At 40.8% G+C, this 22,703-nt stretch overlaps 1 protein-coding gene and 1 long non-coding RNA gene across 6 annotated transcripts in view; both read left to right on the top strand.

Moving 5' to 3' along the window:
* Positions 1-22,703, top strand: part of kansl1b (KAT8 regulatory NSL complex subunit 1b) — a 150,342-nt gene that overhangs the window by 105,035 nt on the left and 22,604 nt on the right. For 3 of the 5 annotated variants that reach the window (XM_049476103.1, XM_049476104.1, XM_022666745.2), the window contains exons 3-7: positions 2,058-2,171; positions 5,196-5,337; positions 10,116-10,211; positions 11,924-12,036; positions 12,226-12,400. In XM_049476103.1, coding sequence (XP_049332060.1) covers positions 2,058-2,171; positions 5,196-5,337; positions 10,116-10,211; positions 11,924-12,036; positions 12,226-12,400 — 640 coding nt within the window. The remainder of the gene's footprint in view (positions 1-2,057; positions 2,172-5,195; positions 5,338-10,115; positions 10,212-11,923; positions 12,037-12,225; positions 12,401-22,703) is intronic. The other 2 variants (XM_049476106.1, XM_049476105.1) reach the window with 1 other exon arrangement.
* LOC125799433 (uncharacterized) lies at positions 7,067-10,108 on the top strand. Its single transcript, XR_007438336.1, has 3 exons — positions 7,067-7,314; positions 7,351-7,554; positions 7,651-10,108. It is a non-coding gene; the product is annotated as an uncharacterized LOC125799433 (long non-coding RNA).

Below are 22,703 nucleotides of genomic sequence, written 5' to 3'. Positions count from 1 at the left end.
CTCATAAATTGAGTTTTGTTCAAAATAATATAGGACCACGATGGGAAAAAAAAGTAAAGTCCAACCTTTAACTCAAGTAAATTTTAAGGGGGAAATAAAATCCCTGACTAAGAAATAATTATTCTTCATAAAATCACCTGTTCCACAATTATTGGCACCCCTAACAATTCTTAGGAAATAAATTTAATAAAAATATTTCTGTCACTTCTACAGTAGTTACGAAGTTGATCAGAGTATGTAGGAACATTTAATTAGTAATTCACAACTTCCTGTTTCCCTGGGGTATAAATATGACGTGACACAGAGGCCATTTATCTTCAACATGGGAAAGACAAAGCCTACACCTGTCCATATCTACTGTCAGAGGAATTGTTAAGAAGTTTAAAACAACTGGAACAGTGGTAAACAAGCCTGGACGAGGACGCAAGTTTATTTTGCCACCACGCACAGTGAGGAGGATGATAAGAGAAATAAAAAGTTCTCCAAAGCTCACTGTTACAGAATTGCAACAAATGATAGCTTCTTGGGGTCACAAAGTCTCCAAAACAACCATCAGGCGCTATCTACATGCCAACAAGCTGTTTGGGAGGCATGCACGGAAGAAACCATTTCTCACTCACAATCATAAACGCAAACGTTTGGAGTTTGCTAAGCGGTACTGGGACTTCAACTGGGACCGTGTGCTTTGGTCAGATGAAACAAAGATTTTTGGCAACAAATGCTCTAAGTGGGTCTGGCGTAACACAAGAGCTGAGTATGCAGAAAAGCACCTCATGCCCACTGTGAAATACGGCGGGGGATCAGTGATGCTGTGGGCCTGTTTCTCTTCTAAAGGCCCTGGGAACCTTGTTAGGGTGCATGGCATCATGAATGCTCTAAAATACCAGGACATTTTAAAACAAAATCTGGTGGCTTCTGCCCGAAAGCTGAAGATGGGTCGTCACTGGGTCTTTCAGCAAGATAATGACCCTAAACATGTGGCCAAATCTACACAGAAATGGTTCACCGCACACAGAATCAAGCTCCTCCCATGGCCATCTCAGTCCCCAGACCTCAACCCCATTGAAAACCTGTGGGGTGAGCTGAAGAGGAGAGTGCAGAGGAGAGGACCCAGGTCGTTGGATGATTTAGAGAGAATGTGCAAAGAGGAATGGTCAAAGATCCCTCTTTCTGTATTCTCCCATCTTGTGAAACATTACAGGAGAAGATTAGGTGCTGTTTTGTTGGCAAAAGGGGGTTGTACAAAGTATTAACATCAGGGGTGCTAATAATTGTGGCACACATGATTTGATGTTAAATAATTATTTCTTAATGTGGGATTTTTTTCCTACTGAATAAATTCACTTGAGTTAAAGGTTGTATTTTACTCTTTTTTTCCCATCGTGGTCCTATATTATTTTGAACAAAACTCAATTTATGAGAAGCTAAAGAACACATCTTAACCAGGGGTGCCAATAATTATGGAGGGCACTGTATATGAGTTTCAGAAACGAAATTGGAGTGGTATAGTGGAGAGAGTGTGTGCCCAGTTGTCTCTATGGAAATGGGTGCTTCCTCAGTTGTCCTTTAGGGGGAGGGTGATAGTTGCCAATAACTTGGTCGCCTCCACCCTTTGGCACAGACTCAGTGTTCTGCAACCCACTGCTGGTCTGGTGCAGGAGGTATAAAGAGTTTTTTTTTTGTCAGGTCAATATTGGATCCGATCTGCTGCCTTGTACCTTTCAATTCATGAGGGAGGGCAAGGTTTGATGGATATCAGGTTGAGGATTATGACAAGCTGCACAGAGGCTGATGTGCTGTGGGCGTCCTGCATGTGTGGATGTTGCATTCATGCTCTTACGTTAAGTTGGTGGACTGGGTCTGGATTTACATCCGTTTCTGATGGAGTTAAGAGAGACTGAACTTAAGGACCTTAGTCCATTTTACAGGTCTCTTCTGGAGGCTTGGAAAGTTTTTTTCAGTCTCTAGGCTGTCTGGGACACCCTCTGGGACCTGGCTGTTTGAGGAGCCATTGTTTTTCAATTCCTTTTTTTCCTCTCGTCTTTTGTCCTCTGAAGGTCGGCGCTCACGCAGTTGGACCACCTCATTACTACCGCAGTGGAGACTGTAATGGAGAGAGCTGGTATCCGGTTGAAACGTATGTTGGATCGGCTTGTGGCAGAAGTGCTGAGGTAATTACCAACGGATTACTGGTCCTTTTTGACTGATCCACCTCCTACAGCACAGTGGAATGATGGGTTGCTCTTTCTGTGGGAGAATAGATTGAGGACGAGGGACACTTGCTGTCGTTTGCCACCCCTACTCTGGGTGTTTTTACTACACTCAGACGTAGGTCATCTGTGTCAAGGTGTCGCATGCGAGATTTTTAAGTGATGTTTCATCCACAAGGTGGTCTGAGTTCTTTGGTACTGACTCCTCCACCAAAGGCTGCTGGCGGACCCTGTACAAGCGTCCGTTTGAAAAGCGGACAGCTGACCTCCAATGGAGGACAGTACATGGGGCGATAGCCACAAACAGACATAGGGTGCACCTCGATCCGGCTGCTGATGAAGGTTGTCCTTTCTGCTCTGAGAGCAGAGGAACACACTCAAAACTGTCTGACTAAAACTCCACTCATTAATAGGACGAGTGTATGGACAGAACACAGAAATTACTGTATTTTTCGCACTACAAGGTCTCTACCTGAACCCGACCCTACCTGAGGCCAAACCCGAACTCGGGCTGGGTCGGGCTTCTGGTCTGTGGCGTAGGCATCTTCTTCTTTTTTAATGCTATTTTTATTTTATATAAAGCTCAGTCAAGTATTATCGTTAACAAAAACTAACAAAATAACAAAAGCTGAAAGTGAAAAAACATTTTTGTTAATTAAAAATAATAAAAATGGTAATTAAAAGATTAAAAAAGGTAACTAAATGGAACTGTACTGTGTGTTTATAAAACTAAAATGAACTGAAATTAAGGATAGAATACCCTTTGTTTTCGTGTTTGTTAATTTATTTATAAGCGCTGTTTCCACTCCAGCAGTTTTACAGTGGGCGGTGTTGTGCCAGTTCTGCTCGCAAAGCAGAGTCGTATTCTGCGGGGGTCAGATTTCGGACCTTGTACAGTGCTCGCACTAGCCGTGAAAAAATGACAGAAAACACAGAGGAAGCTGCAGAATTCTGTGTGGGATTAGAATATGAGTGCGAGGGAGATAAAAGCATGTGTTCTGTAGTAAAACAGGAGTCCATCTTAGAAGCTGCTGTGAGTAACTTTACCTGTGAGCAGCTCATACACCTGAACACCCTCTCACTCACTCGTAGTCAGTGATGAAAATAACGGTGTTGAAATACTTTTTTCAGTAAGGAGTAATCTAACTAATTACTCTGACTGTAACTATAACGCCATTACCATGTCCGACACCCCGGTACTGCACGCTACTTTAGCAGCTCAATTAACTTTTTAACTTTGCACATACAGACAAAGGTGCAAGAGTGTGTCCCTTGTGTGTGAGTCACAAGGGACAGAAGGATGGATTGATTGTGGGATGGTCGCTCTAACCCTATAAAAAGGGCTAGTGGGAGGGTTTGCCTGTGGTTTGGCGTGATGAAGTGAGGCACAATTGCGATTATTTGCGTGCTCTAATCAATTCAGTGATTGGCGTGTTAGTGTTGTGCCGGGGTCTGAGGCCTTCATTCGGTTTCTGCTGCGCATCTTTGTTGCTTTATCTCTTCCTGTCATCGCCATTTCACTGTTCCATGGCTTTACTCCAGGTAGGAATGTTACTCTCTTTATTAAGAATATTTTAAGCACGTATTGGTATTTACCTTTAATTATTTGGCTAGAACCATCAAATAGCCCCCTGTTCCTGTTCTCCTAGGTCAGCTACCTAGCACTTCCTTTACATGTTTTTTTGATTATTAGATATTTGTAGAGTTTAATGGGAGAATTGTTGTATTCTTTTTAGAGGTGGACAGGCCAAGTTCCGTTTTAAGGACGTTAAGCTCTCTTTTTCTGCTCTGGTTTCTGCTGTTTAGCGAGGTGGAGGTAAGAAAAGGAAAAAAAACAAATATTTGAAAAAATAAAAAACAAAATTAAAAAACGAATACCTACTCAACGAGCGAATATCCGAATACCCCAATATTCAGGTCCAGCCCTAACCAGCACATATATCCATGCAGTGCGAAGCTCCACTGAACACTGATATTTTGCAGCTGCACTTTTAAATACAATTGTTTTTAATGGAAAGTGCAGTGCAGATGTCTACAAAATAAGCAGAGTTGCGTTGCAATGAACAGTGATTTTTTTTCAATACACTTGTGCAACATCATATATAAATATATTGTGTTACGTCATTACGCACTATATTTACATGCGTCTTTGTCTGTAAGCTGGTGAGAATATGATGTGGTTTATTGCAGTATTGAGATCCTCATAATGTGTTATTAGTTATTACTCTTCAGTGCATGCTCCTCTGCTCTCGTGCACACGCTGCTCCTTGTGGTGTGTGTAGTATACTGCAGCTCCTCTCAGGCTGTGTTGGCATGGCAGCTATGGGAAGAGAACAGAAACCAGTCTGCAAAAGACAGTAATGGAATTGCAGCATACAGAAAGTTCATGTACTCTGTGCGTACATCCACCAAGGTCTAATATTTTCAGGTAAATATGATTGAAGCAGTTAGGAAATTGCTAGTCAGAATTCATGTAAATTTTAGTATAGTTGGTGATTATGGCTAACTGATCTCTGGTGGGTCACAGGGGAAGCCTGACATTACAAATGCAAGACAGACGGATTTAAGCCTTTTTGGCAGATATATTTTTATATATTTAAAAAGTATACTGAGGTTTGTTGCAGTGTGTTCACAGTTATTTAAGTGTTTGGGCAACGTTTTCGTCAATCTCACACTTGTGGGCATACACTATTATCATTATCACATTATCACACAATGTGTTTGTCATGAAAACTCATATTATGATAACATTAAAGAATATGATTAAATGTACAACCCTAATAGAGATTGCACCATCAGTTTGAGTTAGGTTAAACACACTTATTAAGCTAAAATAATGGTTGGGCAGATGTTAAAGGCTTAATCAGCTTTGCTGTCCTCAGTATTGCCCTTTAAGTTTATAAGTCTTCAAATGTTCTTAAAATTATAATACTCTCTCTCTCGCTCTCTCTCTCTCTCTCTCTCTCTCTCTCTCACACTCTCTAGATGGAGGCGGGCTGAGGGACGTTTTGCTGTGGATCGAGCCTCCATTATCAGCCACTGGAACTGGCTTCAGGCCCATGTCTCCGACCTAGAGTATCGAATCCGCCAGCAAACCGACATCTACCGCCAGATTAGAACTAACAAGGTCTGAGATAACCCCAACACTAACATGCACACACATACATACACACTGTGTATCGTGCTGTGTATTTTGTGTATTCTCCTGCTGTGTGTGGTCCAGCTTAGAAGACAGGATGGAGGGTGTCAGCAGAGAATCAGCAGAGAATGCAGGGTCGACCACCCTGCAAAGCCATGCTGCACACGTTACTTTGAAAAAGTAATTATAGTTACTAGCTACTTCTCCAAAAAAGTTAGAGTTAGTAACTGACTTACTCCACTATAAAAGTAACAAGTTACCAGTAAAAGTAACTATTGCTTTACTGTTGCGTTTGATTTTAAGTCGCGGGCCACAAAATATCGTTCTGCGGGCCGAGAGTTTGAGATCCCTGATTTAAAGTGCTCACTACAGACAACTGTCTTCCTCTGAGGATGAGCCTGCGGACCCTTAGAGAAGCCTTGGTCTCATCCTCCCCTCCCTTGTGACTCTCACACACACTTAAAAAAAAAATAAAAATAATTGAGCTGCTAAAGTAACATGCAGTAACAGGATAACAGCGTTATAGTTACAGTCAGAGTAATTAGTTAGATTACTCCTTACTGAAAAAAGTGCCGGCGTTTATTTCAATGCTGTTACTCCCAACACTGATGCTGCATGTGTGTAAGAATGTACATAAGGAAGAAACACTGGAAGGAACCAAGGCGTTCATATGCCTTTTATTATCACACATATTATTTAAGCTAATATATAATATATAACAGAGGCCCGTGTGATCAGCTGTTTAGGGACTAACCAGCTGAGTAACCAGTTATTAGGTGTGCTGCTGGTTATTTAAAGATTGTCATTCTTCAAAACTTTCCACTGTTCTGATGATGCTTATTTGTGTACGAGTATAAATGTGTAGCAGAGATGGAGACTCGCACTTAAGTTGCACACACAGAGACTTCAGACTCGACTCGGACTCGTGATTGGGACTCGTGAACAATCTTGGTTTTCTTTTTTACTAAGGAAACTGTGAAATTTAGGACTAGCTCCCATGGATCATTTTATGTGGTGCACGCCTCTGTTGTGTATTTACATTTTAATTATTTCACTGAACCGTCACGCTGCCACTGCTTTTTCTTTTCTATAGGTGTTGCGTCTCATAGCGCTGCTGGTCTTTGCTGCATATTCTGGCTGTTAAACTGCTGCTTTGAAATTATCACCACTTCAGTGGCTGTTAAATTGTGGTTTTTGTTATTTTCTGTGTGGTTTAGTCGCCCAGACGCAGTTTATTTACTTGTGGATATTTGCAGGGTTTTTTTGTAATATTAGTTTTTAGTTTTTGTACTGCTGCAGTTCAATATTTCAAATTTATATTTTGGAATTTGTTCGATTATATTTCTTTTTGAGCTTACTTTAGTTACATATTTTTCAATTCCTTATCTATTTTTCTGTTATTATTAAATGTTATTAGCTTATTGGGTTCTAGCTTGTTGCTAGATTATTTGTCATTTAGCATACAGAACTTCCCACTGATATTTTTATGAATGTTGATTTATTAATTTAATAGCTGTACCTAAGTATTTTAAACCAGACAGACATTGTGTGATTTTTAATGACTTCATCTGCACTTTTGAATGGTTCGAACGGGCTGGGGTTCGGGTTCAGGCTCGGGTTTGGGCTGGGGTTCGGGCTCGGGCTCGGGTTTGGGCTGGAGTTCAGGTTTAAGTTCAGGCTGGGGTTCGGGCTGGGGTTCAGGCTCGGGTTCGGGCTGGGGTTCAGGTTTAAGTTCAGGCTGGGGTTTGGGCTGGGGTTCAGGCTCGGGTTCGGGCTGGGGTTCAGGTTTAAGTTCAGGCTGGGGTTCGGGCTGGAGTTCAGGCTGGGGTTCGGGATGGGGTTCAGGCTCGGGTTTGGGCTAGGGTTCAGGTTTAAGTTCAGGCTCGGGTTTGGGCTGGGGTTCAGGCTCGGGTTTGGGCTGGGGTTCAGGTTTAAGTTCAGGCTCGGGTTTGGGCTGGGGTTCAGGTTTAAGTTCAGGCTCAGGTTTGGGCTGGGGTTCAGGTTTAAGTTCAGGCTCGGGTTTGGGCTGGGGTTCAGGCTCGGGTTTGGGCTGGGGTTCAGGTTTAAGTTCAGGCTCGGGTTTGGGCTGGGGTTCAGGTTTAAGTTCAGGCTCGGGTTTGGGCTGGGGTTCAGGTTTAAGTTCAGGCTCAGGTTTGGGCTGGGGTTCAGGTTTAAGTTCAGGCTCGGGTTTGGGCTGGGGTTCAGGTTTAAGTTCAGGCTCGGGTTTGGGCTGGGGTTCAGGCTCGGGTTTGGGCTGGGGTTCAGGCTCGGGTTTGGGCTGGGGTTCAGGTTTAAGTTCAGGCTCGGGTTTGGGCTGGGGTTCAGGTTTAAGTTCAGGCTCGGGTTTGGGCTGGGGTTCAGGTTTAAGTTCAGGCTCAGGTTTGGGCTGGGGTTCAGGTTTAAGTTCAGGCTGGGGTTTGGGCTGGGGTTCAGGTTTAAGTTCAGGCTCGGGTTTAGGCAGACAATCTAAACTCTAGTATGCAGAACTCTTTCTGATGCCAGCACTTGGCTCAGCAGAACAAAACGTTGAGAAAGCACATAGCTTTGCTTACTTGTTCAGACGCAGTTTATTTAGAGGCAGATATTTAATTTTTTTTGTTATGTTACTTTATTGTTCTACTCTTCTGCTGAGTTTTTTGATCTTTTGATTGTTTAGTTGGTTATTTTTTTATTTTTAAATAATTTCATATTTATTTTTATTTTAATTATTATTTTTTTGTTATTTATTTTCTATTATATTAAAGAGCAGACCTTATTTGCCTCACAAAGTAATACTTGAGACTAGGGCTTGGCGATATGGAAAAAAAATCTTCTCACAATATAGTTTTCCATATCAGCCGATATCTATACACTTAAAGATTTCTTTTTACTCATAATTGACACATGTATGGCCCTTAAAACATGTACAAGGGACAAATATATAAACTAAAAAAAAAGCAATAGCACTTGGATTTTTAATAAAATTATTTTTAATCAAATGATTATTCCCCTCCCTGAATGCAGGCAGCTACGTAAAGCAAAATACAAGAGTATTCATTTTGACACCTGTTCATTTTGACAGGTGATCTTGATTTAGTTTTAGTCTTTTGACTAAAATGTATAATAGTTTTAGCTACATTTTAGTCTAGTTTTAGTCTAATCATATAAAAGTATGTATTACATATGTTTTACTATTTTTCTATTTTATATTTGTTGTTATTTTGAGATTATTTACTGCTAATGTTTATGAAAATAATAGCCTTTAAGTTTGTTTGCATTTAAATTATGCTAACATTTAAATATTTTAAAGCAAGTGACCTGTAATGGAGATGGGACAAATAAAGTCAAGTTTCTGAAATGATACACTTCTACTGCAGTACAGATTTATACTAACATTACTGGCTTTCAGTAGACTAGACTTACATTACTTAACAAGTGTATTTAAAACTCATTCAGTTCAATAACAGCAATGTTTAGGTCCGTTCAAAAACAGCTACACAGATTATATCATCTTCTGTATTTAGTAAAATATCCAGAACAACAGACTCTCTATCTGTTAAAAACTAAAAACACAAGGACAGAGGAGAATTCTGCCCTCAGGGGTTTCTAACAGAAACAGTGAGACGGAAAGTGCTGCTTCTCTGTGTGTTTATATACTAACCCCTCTCTCGTGCTGAAGTTAACGTTAATTTACACCGAAAGTGGATTAACACGGCTAACATGCGCTACCCATTAGTTTATTAGAGTGTAAAAAGCAGTGAAGGCACCTTAGCTAATGATGACAGATTGCACAGATCCCTTTTACACCGTAAACATCGCTAACTCTGAACTCAGACAAGCTAACCTAACTAAAAGCAAACAGAGCAGCAATAGCTGCCTTCAGAAATCTGAACAAGCTCACCTCTCTAAATATCTTGGGGACGAGACGCATGTCACATATTTAAGAGGTGAGTTTTCCCTGGTAGCGCAGATGAACTTAACTTAGTAAATGTGAGAGAAGCAGCCGCTGTGTGAGGAGTTCAGAGTGAGGGGGTGGGGGAGGGGAGGGGTTGTTCTGGGCTGAGCATGCAGTTCAGCGCGCTGCCTGATCGTGTGCTGCGCCTGTTTGCAGCGCTACTTAAACGGAAAATAGAAAATAAAGTTTATCGAATCCTATCGTCCGGCTTATTATAGCTATCGCGATATATAATTTCCTCAATAACTATCGATATCGTTTTATCGCCTAGCACTGTTTGAGACTTGACTCGGACTCGTGATCAAAGACTTGTGAGCATCTCTGATGTTTAGTTAAACAGCAGCAATAGCTCTCACCTAACTATGCCACAAAACAAAGGTACCATCACTAAGGGTATCATATCGTTTTTGTTTGTGATACATTTTCTGTATGTAGTGTCAAACATGGATCCCTAAAATTCTGTAAAACTGAAACTAATAAATTCATGATTCGTGGTATTTGCTTATTTAGGAGTATTGTATACTCTTTAGTAGCACAATAGTATCTTTTTAATTGTCTTGGTATTATCATGGTATTATCATGGGCATCATAGTGTGATAATATTGCATTGTGTGATGCCCTGAAATTTCCACCCCTAATCAGTCACACAAAAACGTTTGGAAATAATGTAAATTATTATCTGTAAATTATTTTTATTGTGTTGAAGTTTGTTGATGACTGGTCCAATAATAATACTCCAAGTTAGTTTTTTTCACTGTAAAACTGCCTTTTTGGAAATATGAGGACATGACACATTTGTTTGTGTGTGTGTGTGTGTGTGTGTGTCTCACAGGGTCCAGTGCTTCTTGGGGAGAGTTCAGTGTGTGAGTCGTCAGGGGAGGAATGCAGCGTGTCCAGGACCAACAGCATCACCTGGCCTGCCTTACAGGTACAGCAGCAGCCACACTTAAACACATCACACGTTTAGCTACTATGATATTGTACACACTGCATGTCAAAATATTTGTTTACATCCCTTCTAATGAATGCTTTCAGATTAATTTGCCCCAAATGCTGACCACAATGTGAAAATGCACACAGCTTTTACACTATTGCCAATAAAATAGGACTGTCCTGTTCCTGCTGCCCCCTCCTCCTACCCTTCTGCAGCATCCACCACCCCCCTACACCCCCTCTCTTCCTGCAGCAGTTACCCCACCATCATCACCACCACCATCTCCATCATCACCTCCATCATCTTCATCACCACCACCACCATTACCATCATCATCCTCACTTCCACCATCTTTATTATCATCACCACCAAAACCATCAGCTGGCAGACAAATCAGCTCCTCCAGTCCACCAACCTTTACTGCAGACCAAGTCAGGAGACAGCTGAGGAGACTTCACCCCAGGAAAGCAGCTGGCCCGGACAGAGTGTGCCCCAGAATGCTTAAGGCATGTGCTGTCCAACTGGGTAATCCCCTCCAACATGTGTTTAACCCGAGTCTGCATCTAGGGAGGGTTCCTGCCACGTGGAAGACAACCTGTCTCGTTCCAGTTCCCAAGAAGGCACACCTGAAGAAGCTGAATGACTACAGGCCGGTCACTTTGACATCTCATGTGATGAAGACCATAAAGCGACTGCTGCTGGACCACCTCAGACCTCAGGTCCACCATGCTGAGGACCCACTGCAGTTTGCATACCAGAAGGTGGGAGTGGAAAACGCCATCCTTTACCTTCTGCACAGAGCTCACTCTCATCTGGAGAAGGGGTGCTGTGAGGGTCATGTTCTTCGATTTCTCCAGTGCCTTCAACACCATCCAGCCCCTGAGAGACAAGCTGATGAAGATTGAGGTGGATGTGCACCTGGTCACCTGGATCACTGACTACCTTACTGGGAGACCACAACATGTCAGGATCAGAGACTGCTCCTCTGATACAGTGATCAGCAGCACAGGGACGCTGGACGACTGGACAGGCTGGTGAGGAAAGCTGGTTCTGTGCTGGGATTAGAGCTGGAGTCCTTAACACCACTGGCAGAGAGGAGAGCCCTCAGCAAGCTGCTGAACATCATGGACAATGTTTACCACCCTCTGCACAGCACCATCACCAGGCAGAGGAGCTCATTCAGCGGCAGACTGCTGTCCCAGTCCTGCTCCACAGACAGACTCAGCACAGCTAACTGAAAGCTCTCTGACACCTTTTCATTCCGGCAACTCTGGCCAAACCCACATCTATGGTCACACTCTCAGTCTTGCTGATGGCTATAACAGTATCTGTATAGTTCTACCCTATTTTGCACTAGTAGTTCATTCACTATCTACTGTTTACATATCTTTTGCACTGATACATTTAAACAATCATATAACTGTGAATTTGCACTTTCTGTATGGCTGACATCAGTTATCCTCACTTTATGCACATCAACTGTTCATTGTCTGTTGTGTAGCTAGCTAGCTAGTAGTGTAAAAACACTTGTGATCTTTGGTTTTGGAATGTCAAGGGCTGATGATCTTTTTATTCCATTCAGCCCAGCAGTGGAATTTCACCAGAACCATTCAGCTTCTCGGGCCGTGCTAAGAGAGGACGAGTCATGGGGAGGATTTGTGAATGCCTGCGTGAACTTTACCAATTTTTTGTGCCAATTGTTTCAGGTGCGTACTGGTGATGGGACAGAGGGGTCTGTATCAGCCAATGGTATTGCCATAGAGATGAATCCGAGGAAGGGGTACCCACCCGTCCGACAGGTTAATGGAGTCATCAACAGGTATGATTGGAGCCGCAAACAATTATTTAATCGTGCATTTGGATCACGGGATCACAAATAAATATATCATGATATATTTACAAATATACTGCCTTTAATGTACATCCCTCTTACTCAAAAGAAGTTTGAGCAGCAGTAGCTGTAATATGCTTTAAATTGTTAATATTTTTTCATATTCTTCATTTCCAGTTTGCAGGCCAGTTCTCCAGAAAGTGCAGAGTTGGAGGACCTGCTCACCTCGCAGCAGCAGCGGCCTGGCTCTGCACCAGACATCACTTGTGCGGCCGCCCGCACACGGCCGTTACTCTCTTGCAAGAGACGACGGCTCCTCCGGCCCAGCTCTGTCACCATCCTCAACCGCAGGGTACGACACTGCAGCTAAGTCTGATTTAGAATTAGATTTACCGCACAATGGAAATGTAATGTCATTTGTTAAATTCAGCAAAAATAAGGAGAGCCTGCTGGTTTGCACTATGTCCATGTTTCTAATTTGTTTATTTTAGCTTTCAGTCTCATTATTTTTTATCATTACAGGGTGGACTTTAGTTAAATCCATCCCGATTGTTTTCTTGGCAGCTTAGGAACACTAAACAGAATTCGCATACTGTGCTAATCTAATAACACCATGTAAAGAGACTATAAAATGAAAAAGAAAGAATACTGTCTTCATGTTTTAGGGGAGCATTTTTGAGGCCTATGTAGAGCAGGCTGGTATCCAGGTCCAGTTTGTGAGCACGCCTCTGACAGTGCGGCAGGATTGTGTAAGTGAGTGTGAGCGTGGGGGTATTGCGTTGAAGATCTAGACAACAGAGGAAGGTGTGGGTGTGGAGGCTTGTATTTTGAGAACAGTGTGTGGGCATTTGGGGGAAGGTTAAGCAGATTCCCCTCAGATAGCTGGATGAGGGATTGTAGCTGTAGCTTGAGCCTTCAGAAAGGGTGTTTGACCTTGACTAGAAAATAGCTCATGATGTGCGTGACCTGGGGAATTCAGACAGACTGCACATTTAGCAGAAGAGTTGTGAGAAGAACCTGTATATCGATACGTATGATCAAATATAAATATTTATATTGAAACATTGACGGCCTAAAGTCTCCAAGACTTGCTGCCAGTTAGAGTTACTAAAGTTACTGCTTCATTACCCCACATGGTGACGCTGTATTCAAATGAATAGAGAAAAACCTGCGGTGAAGAAAATTGATAATTGATAAACTAATAAATACTTAGTTCTTGGTATTTACTTATTTAGGAGTATTTTATCCTCTTCAGTAACACAGATGCCCTGAAGTACCATAGAGTATTTACAGTAATGCAATATCATCCTTATCATCGGCAGCATAATCATGATATTGCATCATGAGATGCTCTGTGATTCCCACCCCTCATGGTATATCACTTTTTTACATGGTACACACACCCCTTACACCACACACACCCCTTACACCACACACTCCACACACCACACTACATAAACCACACACACTCCAAACTCACACTACACACACCCACACACACCCACGCCACACACACCCCTTACACCACACACACCCCACACTACATACACCCCACACTACATACACCCCACATGCACTCCACACTCACCCCACACTACACACATACACCCCACGCTACACACACCCCTTACACCACACACACCCCTTTCACCACACTACATACACCACACAACCCACACCCCACATGCACTCCACACATACACCACACACACTCCAAACTCACAAACTACACACAATCACACCCCACGCTACACACACACCTTACACCACACCACATACACCACACACCAGTGTTAATTTCATTGACGAATATTTTTCGTCATAGTTTTCGTCAACTAAGCTTTTTTTCAAGACGAAAACGAGGCGATAACTAAATAAAAACAGTATTAAATAAATAAAAACGAGACGAAATTAACTGACATTTTTGTCAACGAATAAAAACGAGATGAAAATGTTTGGCAGGGACTACATCCAATCAGAACTGATTTAGTTCTCTGAAAGGTAGGGACCACTGCTACTTTAACGAAGGTTGAGAGGCGGAACAAGCGGGGCAGTCAACCAATCAGTACCCGTCTCTCCTGCAGCAGCGCGGCCGCGCTCAGATACAAAAACCGGGAATTCTTTACTTACGGGGCTCGACTCGGAGTTAACTCGACAGGGTCAGCAGCAGGGAGAAAGAGGAGAGGCAATATATCGTATAACGTCGCAAAAAAAACAAGACAACGTGTAAAACGTGTGAAGCGACTCCATCTCCGGTAAAAACACAGACAAGACTCACACAGCGTTTTAATGCTAATGTTGTTTCATGATCTGATGGTGTTTAACTTGGCTGTGCAATAAAACACACCACTGCTGTTCTGTGAAGTTAATGTTACTGATACTGAACTCGCTCATTAAGATAAGATCATCTGTTTAGTCCCACAGTGGGAAACATATAGCTAGTGTTACAGCAGGGACAGAAAGGAAGAAGATGTAGTGAAAATATAATGATAAAATAAGTGAATCTGTTTACCGAAAAGTCTGTGTAAAGTTCTTTACAGCACTTTTCATTAGTTTCTTACTTTAACTCATGTAATCTCTCAGTACATCCTGAGAGCATATCTACAGGACAGTGTGTGAATGTGTATTTTTGATCTCATTTATAGACTGTAGCTACAGTAGGTGCGCTGGGTTAATGCTGGAGATAAAACTAGATCCTTTAAAAGCTGTTTTTACGTCCACAGCTCTGTTCAAACTATAATTTAACCATTCAAATGCGTTATGACCCGATGTCTAGAACAAATTTTTCAATGTAAAATATTTATAGTCACACACCTACAATAATACTATAATTTAAATATAAATATATTTCACATTCAAACATTAACAATATTACACAACTGCTTAATAAAAGTGTGTAGTTAATAATTTAAGGGAACTGATGAAAAAGCTTTTACATTTACACGCTTTACATTTTAGTCGACTAAATTGACTGTAATTCTAGTCAACTATATTCTTATGATATTTAGTCGACTAAAACTAGACTAAAACTAAAAACATTTAAGATGACTAAACTAAATGCTATTTTCGTCACAAGACTATGACTAAAACTTAATCTAAATTTGTTGCCAAAATTAACACTGCCACACACCCAACACTCCACACACACCTCACACTCCACCCACACTACACACGCCCCACTACATACACCCCACAAGCACTCTACACTCACCCCACACTAAGTACACCACACACACTCCCCACACACCCCACACTCACCCCACACTACATAAACCACATACACTCCACACTACACACACACCACGCTACACACACCCCTTACACCACACTACATACACTACTCACCCACACTCCACCCCACACTACATATCAAATCAAATTTATTTGTAAAGCGCTTTTTACAACTGATGTCACAAAGCAGCTTTACAGAAACGTGATCACAGGACAAAGAATCAGGCAAAACATTAAACATAGAAAATACAGAATACAGAACCCCCAGTGAGCACGGAGGCAAAGAAAAACTCCCTCAGAGCTGCAGGAGGAGGAAGAAACCTTGTGAGGACCAAGACTCACATATAAGGGGGGACCATCCTACCACTGGTCAAACGGCTTTTAAATTATTTTAATAAGTCTTTATACATCCACATAGGTGTTATATATTCAGGAGCATCGCAGTGCCACTAATGGAAGCAGTTAGAGTTCATGTAAGCTTGGATGTAATCAGTAGTGTAGAGTAAGATGGATGATGAGCTGCTGATCTGTGGTGGGTGATGGAGAAGAGCTGACTTCAGAAACTCAGTCTGGCCGGACAGGAGACATGAGAGCCTGGGGGTCCAACATCCATTGGTGTCGGGTCAGACAGGTGGGCATTCAGTAACTCGGAGGAAGGCAGGGAGATGGAATTAGTTTTGACTGGATTTATATAAAACAGAGAATATAAAACATTATCAGAGTGTGATTATCTAATGACTCTGGAAAATCTAAATAAAACAGCCTAATTAAAGACATTGAGCCAGAAGGTAACATGGACACGGAGGCTCCCTGAAACACTGGCATCCACCCACTCCACCCTCTACAACCCTGAGTGACCGTGTGCAGTGGGAGAACAACAGCACCAGCATCTCAGTTTACCACAATTCCCTCTGTCCATGAACCCCTGGATCTGCAGCCTTATCTAAAGAGAAAAACATGAATTACCAAAAGCTAAACTAAACAAGTAAGTTTTCAGTCTAGACTTAAAGATTGAGACTGAGTCCCGAACATATTCGGGGAGATTATTCCAGAGTTGAGGAGCTTTATAAGAGAAAGCTCTTCCTCCTGAAGAGCTCCTCTGAATTTTAGGAACTACTAATAAACCAGCACCCTGAGATCTAAGTAATCGCGGTGGTTCATAACAGGAGATGAGGTCTCGCAAATACTCAGGAGCGAGCCTGTGTAGGGCTTTATACGTTAACAGAAGTATTTAATGCGGAGAATTTAATTTCTATGCGGAATTTGACTGGAAGCCAGTGCAGTGCTGATAGGACTGGACTAATATGGTCAAATTTTCTAGTTTTAGTAAGGACCCTGGCTGCAGCATTTTGAACTAGCTGAAGTTTATTTAAGTTACTGCTGGAACATCCTGACAGTAGCGAATTACAATAATCTAGCCTTGAGGTAATAAAGGCATGTACTAATTTTTCTGTGTCATGCAGTGATAAGGCATTTCCTAGCTTGGCAATATTACGTAGGTGTAGAAAAGCTGTTCTAGTAACATTAGATATGTGTTTATCGAATGCTAGATCTGAATCTATAATAACTCCAGGATTTTTAGCTGCTGAACCAGGGGCGACGGAGAAGTCGGCCAGTTTCTAGCAGCTTTGGGGCCTAATAGGAAAACTTTTGTTTTATCACTATTTAATAGGAGGAAGTTGTGCAACATCCATAATTTCACATCTTTTACACAATCCTTGATTTTCTTTATGCATGACAATGAAAATTTACTTCATGGTTTCTATTAACTTTGCCCAGTGGGAGCATATATAATGTGAATAATAACGGTCCTAATATAGAGCCTTGTGGAATTTCGTATCTTACCTTATCATAACTGGAAGACATATCATTTATCCTCACAAACTGATAACAATTGGTTAAGTATGATTTAAACCATGATAATGCAGTTCCACTTACACCGACCATGTTCTCTAATCTTTCTAAAAGGATAGTATGATCTATTGTATTGAGGCTGCGCTCAGATCGAGAAGGACGAGTAGGGAAACACAGCCTTGTTATTTTAACTAAAGCTGTCTCAGTGCTGTGATGAGGCCTAAATCCAGATTGAAATTTGTTTATAGATCTGGTTTCTTTGTAGGTAAGAGCAAAGTTATTGGGCCACAGAATATGTCAGGCACAGAACATCGAATTTCTGATCAGTTATCATTTTATTCACTAGAACTGCTTTTGAATTTAGAGATCTAATTAAGTAAACCAATCTTTAGCTTTGAAGTGTTAGTACTACAGTCTGGATATGATTGTTTTATATAAATTAAGTTATTTGGATTGACTGTTTGAGTTTTTCGATGTTTTTGTTTGACTCGGGGGACAGACACAGTCTGAATACACTGGTATCTTGGTAACGTCTCTTTGCAGCTCGCAGAAGGTCGGTTAAGCCTCTCTGTCTGCGGCCTGGTCCCGGCTCTGGATTGTCAGCAGCTTCTTTGCTGAATAGCTAAAAGACTATGTGCTATGCTGCATGAAAGTAAGGCAGCACCCTCCCCCTGTAGCCAGTTATCTATAAAGCCCCCATGATTTTCTGCACACCACTTGGACATCCAGCGGTTAAGTGAAGAAAGCCTGCTGTAAGCTTCATCACCACGCCTCATTGGGATGGGGCCAGAGCAGATTACCTCCTTGGACAGCGTCTGGGCCTGTTTAATCACCTCTTTAATATTAACCGTAGTTACTTTAGACTGTCGCAGACGAATATCATTGGCCCCTACATGAATTACTACCCTCGAATATCTCGTATTCCCTAACAGCCTAAGGTTGCCACTAATGTCCGGTGCTCTGGCTCCCTGTAAACAAGTAACCGTTTCCGCTGGTGCTCCTAAAGGTATAGCTAATTTCACGTGTCGGACGATAGAGTCTCCTATCGCCAGAGTACCTTTAACAGGCTCCTCAGCGGGTGCTTCACTGAGTGGGGCACACCTGCCGCCGAGACGTTACCCATTCGCCCTGCTGTGAGGGCTCTAAGGCCGGAGTCGAGGGGGTACTAACTCTCCCTGAGACACCCGGGGCTGCTAACAGTGAATCCTGCTGTCTATCCCTTATTAAACCCCAGATGTGTAGCTCTAACTTATTCACCTTATCCACCAAGGTGCTAACTATCTCACACTTAGTACAAATACCACTATTTTTACCAGTATCGGTGGACAAGGGGTCTAATCTAAACATGCCACACTCTAAACAGGAGTAAACCTTAGCAGAAGCCATGGTAAAAAGCACTCACTTTGTTTCAGTTGAAATTAGAAACTTACACAAACTAACTGCAGCAGCAAACAGCTAATCCAGCAAACCTGAGGACAAAGTAGACAGATAAAAGTAGTCTATAAAAGTAGACAGAGGGGAATTAATAGGTGTTTAGAGCAAAGAGGAAGCAGACTAAAAGTGGATTGGTAAGTGTGAAGAGAGTAAAAGAGAAGAAAACAGAAAAGTGTAGAAGCTGAAGATTAGAGCAAGCTAGCAGCAGCACACCACCCCACAATGCATACACACCCCACACTACACACACACAACCTACACTCCACACACACCCCACACTACACACACCCATTACAACACTCTACATACACCCCACACTACACACACACAACCTACACTCCACACACCCCCCACACTACACACACCCATTACAACACTCTACATACACCCCACACACACTCCACACTACACACACCCATTACCAATGTTGTGCCAGTTCACAGCTTTTCTGAATCGGTGTCTGTCTCCGTCCCATCACTTCCACTAGCCATTTTTTACCTTAGCTGTAATTCAGCCAAAAGTTATTGGACTTTAGCATTTAGCCAAAGGTTTTTAAAATACTTTTAGACAAAAGTATTGGCATTTCACCATTTTAGGCAAAAACGTTTCTAATTTTAGCATTTAGCCAAACATCAACAGCATAGCAACAACTCTTCACACTCTTCAGACAGAAACGGCTTAGCAATCATTTTAACTTTTAAACATAAGCGTACTTTCCCAAGCCAACTTAAAGTTCGTTCATGAACTTGACCTTTCTAGTTAAGTTAGTTATACAGAAATACAGTTAAACTAGAGCATTTGCGTTAATATACTCTAGATGTTCTATTTACAGCTAAACCTGACTTAACAGTAGTAAGTGTGCACTCAGGGTTACATGCCAAATGTAATGGAAGAGCAGTATGTAAATTGGCCATGAGGTGTTACCACAGTTGTGAATTTTAACACTGACCTGCGTGCTCATTGCATTGTGAAGGAATGTAATATTCTTCTCTCCAGTGTCACATACCAGGAATACAGCACTGAGCACTCTGTTTTTGTTCATTTGCACATCTGTCAGCGATTAATACAACTTGAAGTAGTTAATTGCATTCTTTTTAAGGGTGTGCATCAGACTTAGAAACAGGTCACTAAATTTCAGATAACACGTCCCAGTTTAGTCCAAAGTCTTGACACTTGACACAAGTTGTAAACTCGAGTCTTCTTCAAATCATCAAATCAAATGTCATTACAGTATTTCCACAAATAAGGAATATATAGCATCAAAAATAAGATTTACAGCTCAAGTGTACTGTAAAAATCAGGACTGAGAACCACCACATTTAAAAGTCAGAATCTCTGCTGTTCAACAGTTTATTTAATCTGCTTTGACATATAATCTGTGCAGTGCTTTGTTCAGGGAGAAATGTGTGTGTTCACCTTCTCTTAATTTATTAAAAAAAGTTTAGGTTAAGTTCAGTAGTTTGTCTAAACAGGTTACAGAGAAACAGGCAGTCAGTATTTATTCAATACCAGAACTTAGTGGTTTTAAAATGCTGACAAGTCGCTTCAAGTCTTGAAGCTCAAGTCGGAATCCAAATCAAGGAAGTAATGTCAGACTTATAGTGTCATAAATGGGGGGGGGGGAATCATGTGACCAGGGCTGTTTCAAGGCAATTTTGCTGTTTGAAAATTTGACATAAATATGACCTAATTCTCATTCTCACTCATTCTCTCTCTCATACTGTGCAAGTACAGTTTAAGAAATTAACAGAGAATAGCCATACCTGTCAAGTCTCCCGTTTTGGCCGGGAAACTACTGTATTTTACTCCTCTTTCCCGCCGTCCTCCCGTATTAGTATTTTCCCGTAAATTTCCCGTATTATACTAAATAAAAAAATATATAGGCCACAGGCGACAATGCACTGACCGCTGTGTGTCTCTTAACCAATCGTGGTGCCGGTTCAAGTAGAAAGTCCCGCCTTTCAGGAGAAACAGCCAATCAGCTAGCTGGTTTTGCGGAGCGCAGTTTAGTGTGCGGGAAGCCCCGCCCCTCCCCTCGCTGTGAGTTCAGGCAGCTAGTCGGAGCAGCTGTCGTTAAAACTAATCTGGATATACAGAGATTTTGAGATTTTTCTAAAAGAAAGGTAATTAACCATGTAAACTGTGATGAGATTGTTTCTGATAGCTGGTTAAAAAGACTCTTCTCTGAATCAAAACATAAATTAAACCCACTGTGTGTTTAATAAAATACAGCTTGTGACTCAGTTAGCTTAACTTTAGAATTAGCTAGATAGATATTCAGGGTTTGAGAAAAATCTACATATATATATATAATGCCCTGCCCTGATGTGCCTGATCAGCCAATAACTATCATTTCCATAACTATAATGTAATGTAATGTATTATTTAGAAAGGGTAGAAGAGATGGTTGAGCTGGAGAGAGAGAAAATGTGGAGAGGGCTGAAATTAACTGAACTGATCAGGAGTGGACTGAACGATAGAAAGAAGTATTAATGAAAGATTAGTAATTGTGTAGGCCCCTTAGGACTATTATTTACTTATGGAATATATCTGATTCATGTCCTTTTTGTAAATTTGTGCACCCTTCAATTTCAATTTTAAATCTATTAAATAAAAATATATATAATATATATATATATATATATATATATATATATATATATATATATATATATATATATATATATATATATATTTTTTTTTTTTTTTTTTTTTTTTTTTTTTTTTTTTTTTCCTCGTTTGGGCTGTTGGGGCGGCGGAAAAAATCCCTTATTTTTAAGTCCAAAACTTGACAGGTATGAGAATAGCGCTTTGACTAAACATCAATTTATTTTATTTCACTAACGCTTTTATTAAGTCCAAATTATTTGTAATACAATCTGACATTTTCATTGGTAGTGGCAAGAATACCTTTATCAGAGCTGAATGATGGTTTCCATTAACCACTTATAAATGACTAATAAATGGTATAATGTCTCCTTTAGTCTACATAAGTTCGTTGTTCTGCTTGTGTATGATATCACTGGTATGCTGCAGTAGTAGTAATAATGCTTAATCAGTCTGGTCACATATAGTATATCTTAAGTGTTGGTACATCAGAATGATGCAGAGATGTAGTTTGATGGTGTGCAGTGTACCATTATGTAAACCTGCACCACAACAGCCTCGGCACCTTCTGATGTAGAATAGTGTATATGGTAGTGTATGTTTGAGGAGTGATGTGCTGGTAAACAGCCTTTGTGTATGAGCTCCCTCTTGATGATGATGATGATGATGATGATGATTCTTTATTCTTCCAGTTTGTCATCACATAATACAAAAACACTACAAACATTGATGGAAAAATAGTGTATTATTTTATTTTTTTGTATTATTTTATAGCCAACCAAATCATACAATTTTATAACATGGGATTTCACAAACAGTGTGTTAGTATTTTCATAGTATCCAGCTTTATTATTAATACGTATGGCTTGTTTTTGTAAGAGGACTATAGCATTCACTGTTGTTTTATACGTAGAACCCCACACTTTCACACAATGATATATAAGGAAGTATTAGAGAACAATAAATTATATGTAGAGCTTTATAATTTAGTCTATTTCTAGACTTATACAGGATTTATATCAGGATTTTGCGATCTTTTATTGTATATATTGTTTCCATGTTAATTTATGATCAATAACACCTAAGAAATTAAAACTAAAGTATCAAATGCCTTCTTTAAATCAATAGAAATTACAACTGAACATTCCTCATATTCTATTTTTTTGCTATTTCTTGTACCATCTCCATTACTGCATATGCAGTAGTTCTATTTTCCCTAAGCTGTATTTGTGGGCCCTCAATATTTTATTTTTGTCAATGAAAAGATCCATTTGTTTAGAAAATAATTTCTCTAATATTTTTTGAGAATAGGGGTTAAAGGGACACTCATCTATAGTTATCAATGCAATGCTTATCTCTCTGTTTAAACCTCAATTAAATCAGTTTCACCAATCCCACAAAGAAACATAGTCTTGTTATTCCCCTTCTCTCAGGTTTCCTGAATAACCCATATTAAATAGGTCCGAGGACATTAACTGTGGTTGCCTGTAGAAACAACCCCCTCCCTCTGCCTCGCTCGCTCTCTTGTC

Source organism: Astyanax mexicanus, chromosome 3 (genome assembly GCF_023375975.1).
Source record: "Astyanax mexicanus isolate ESR-SI-001 chromosome 3, AstMex3_surface, whole genome shotgun sequence".
NCBI lineage: Eukaryota > Metazoa > Chordata > Actinopteri > Characiformes > Acestrorhamphidae > Astyanax > Astyanax mexicanus.
The sequence above is the reverse complement of the archived record's forward strand: the minus strand, read 5'-3'. Positions and strand labels throughout refer to the sequence as shown.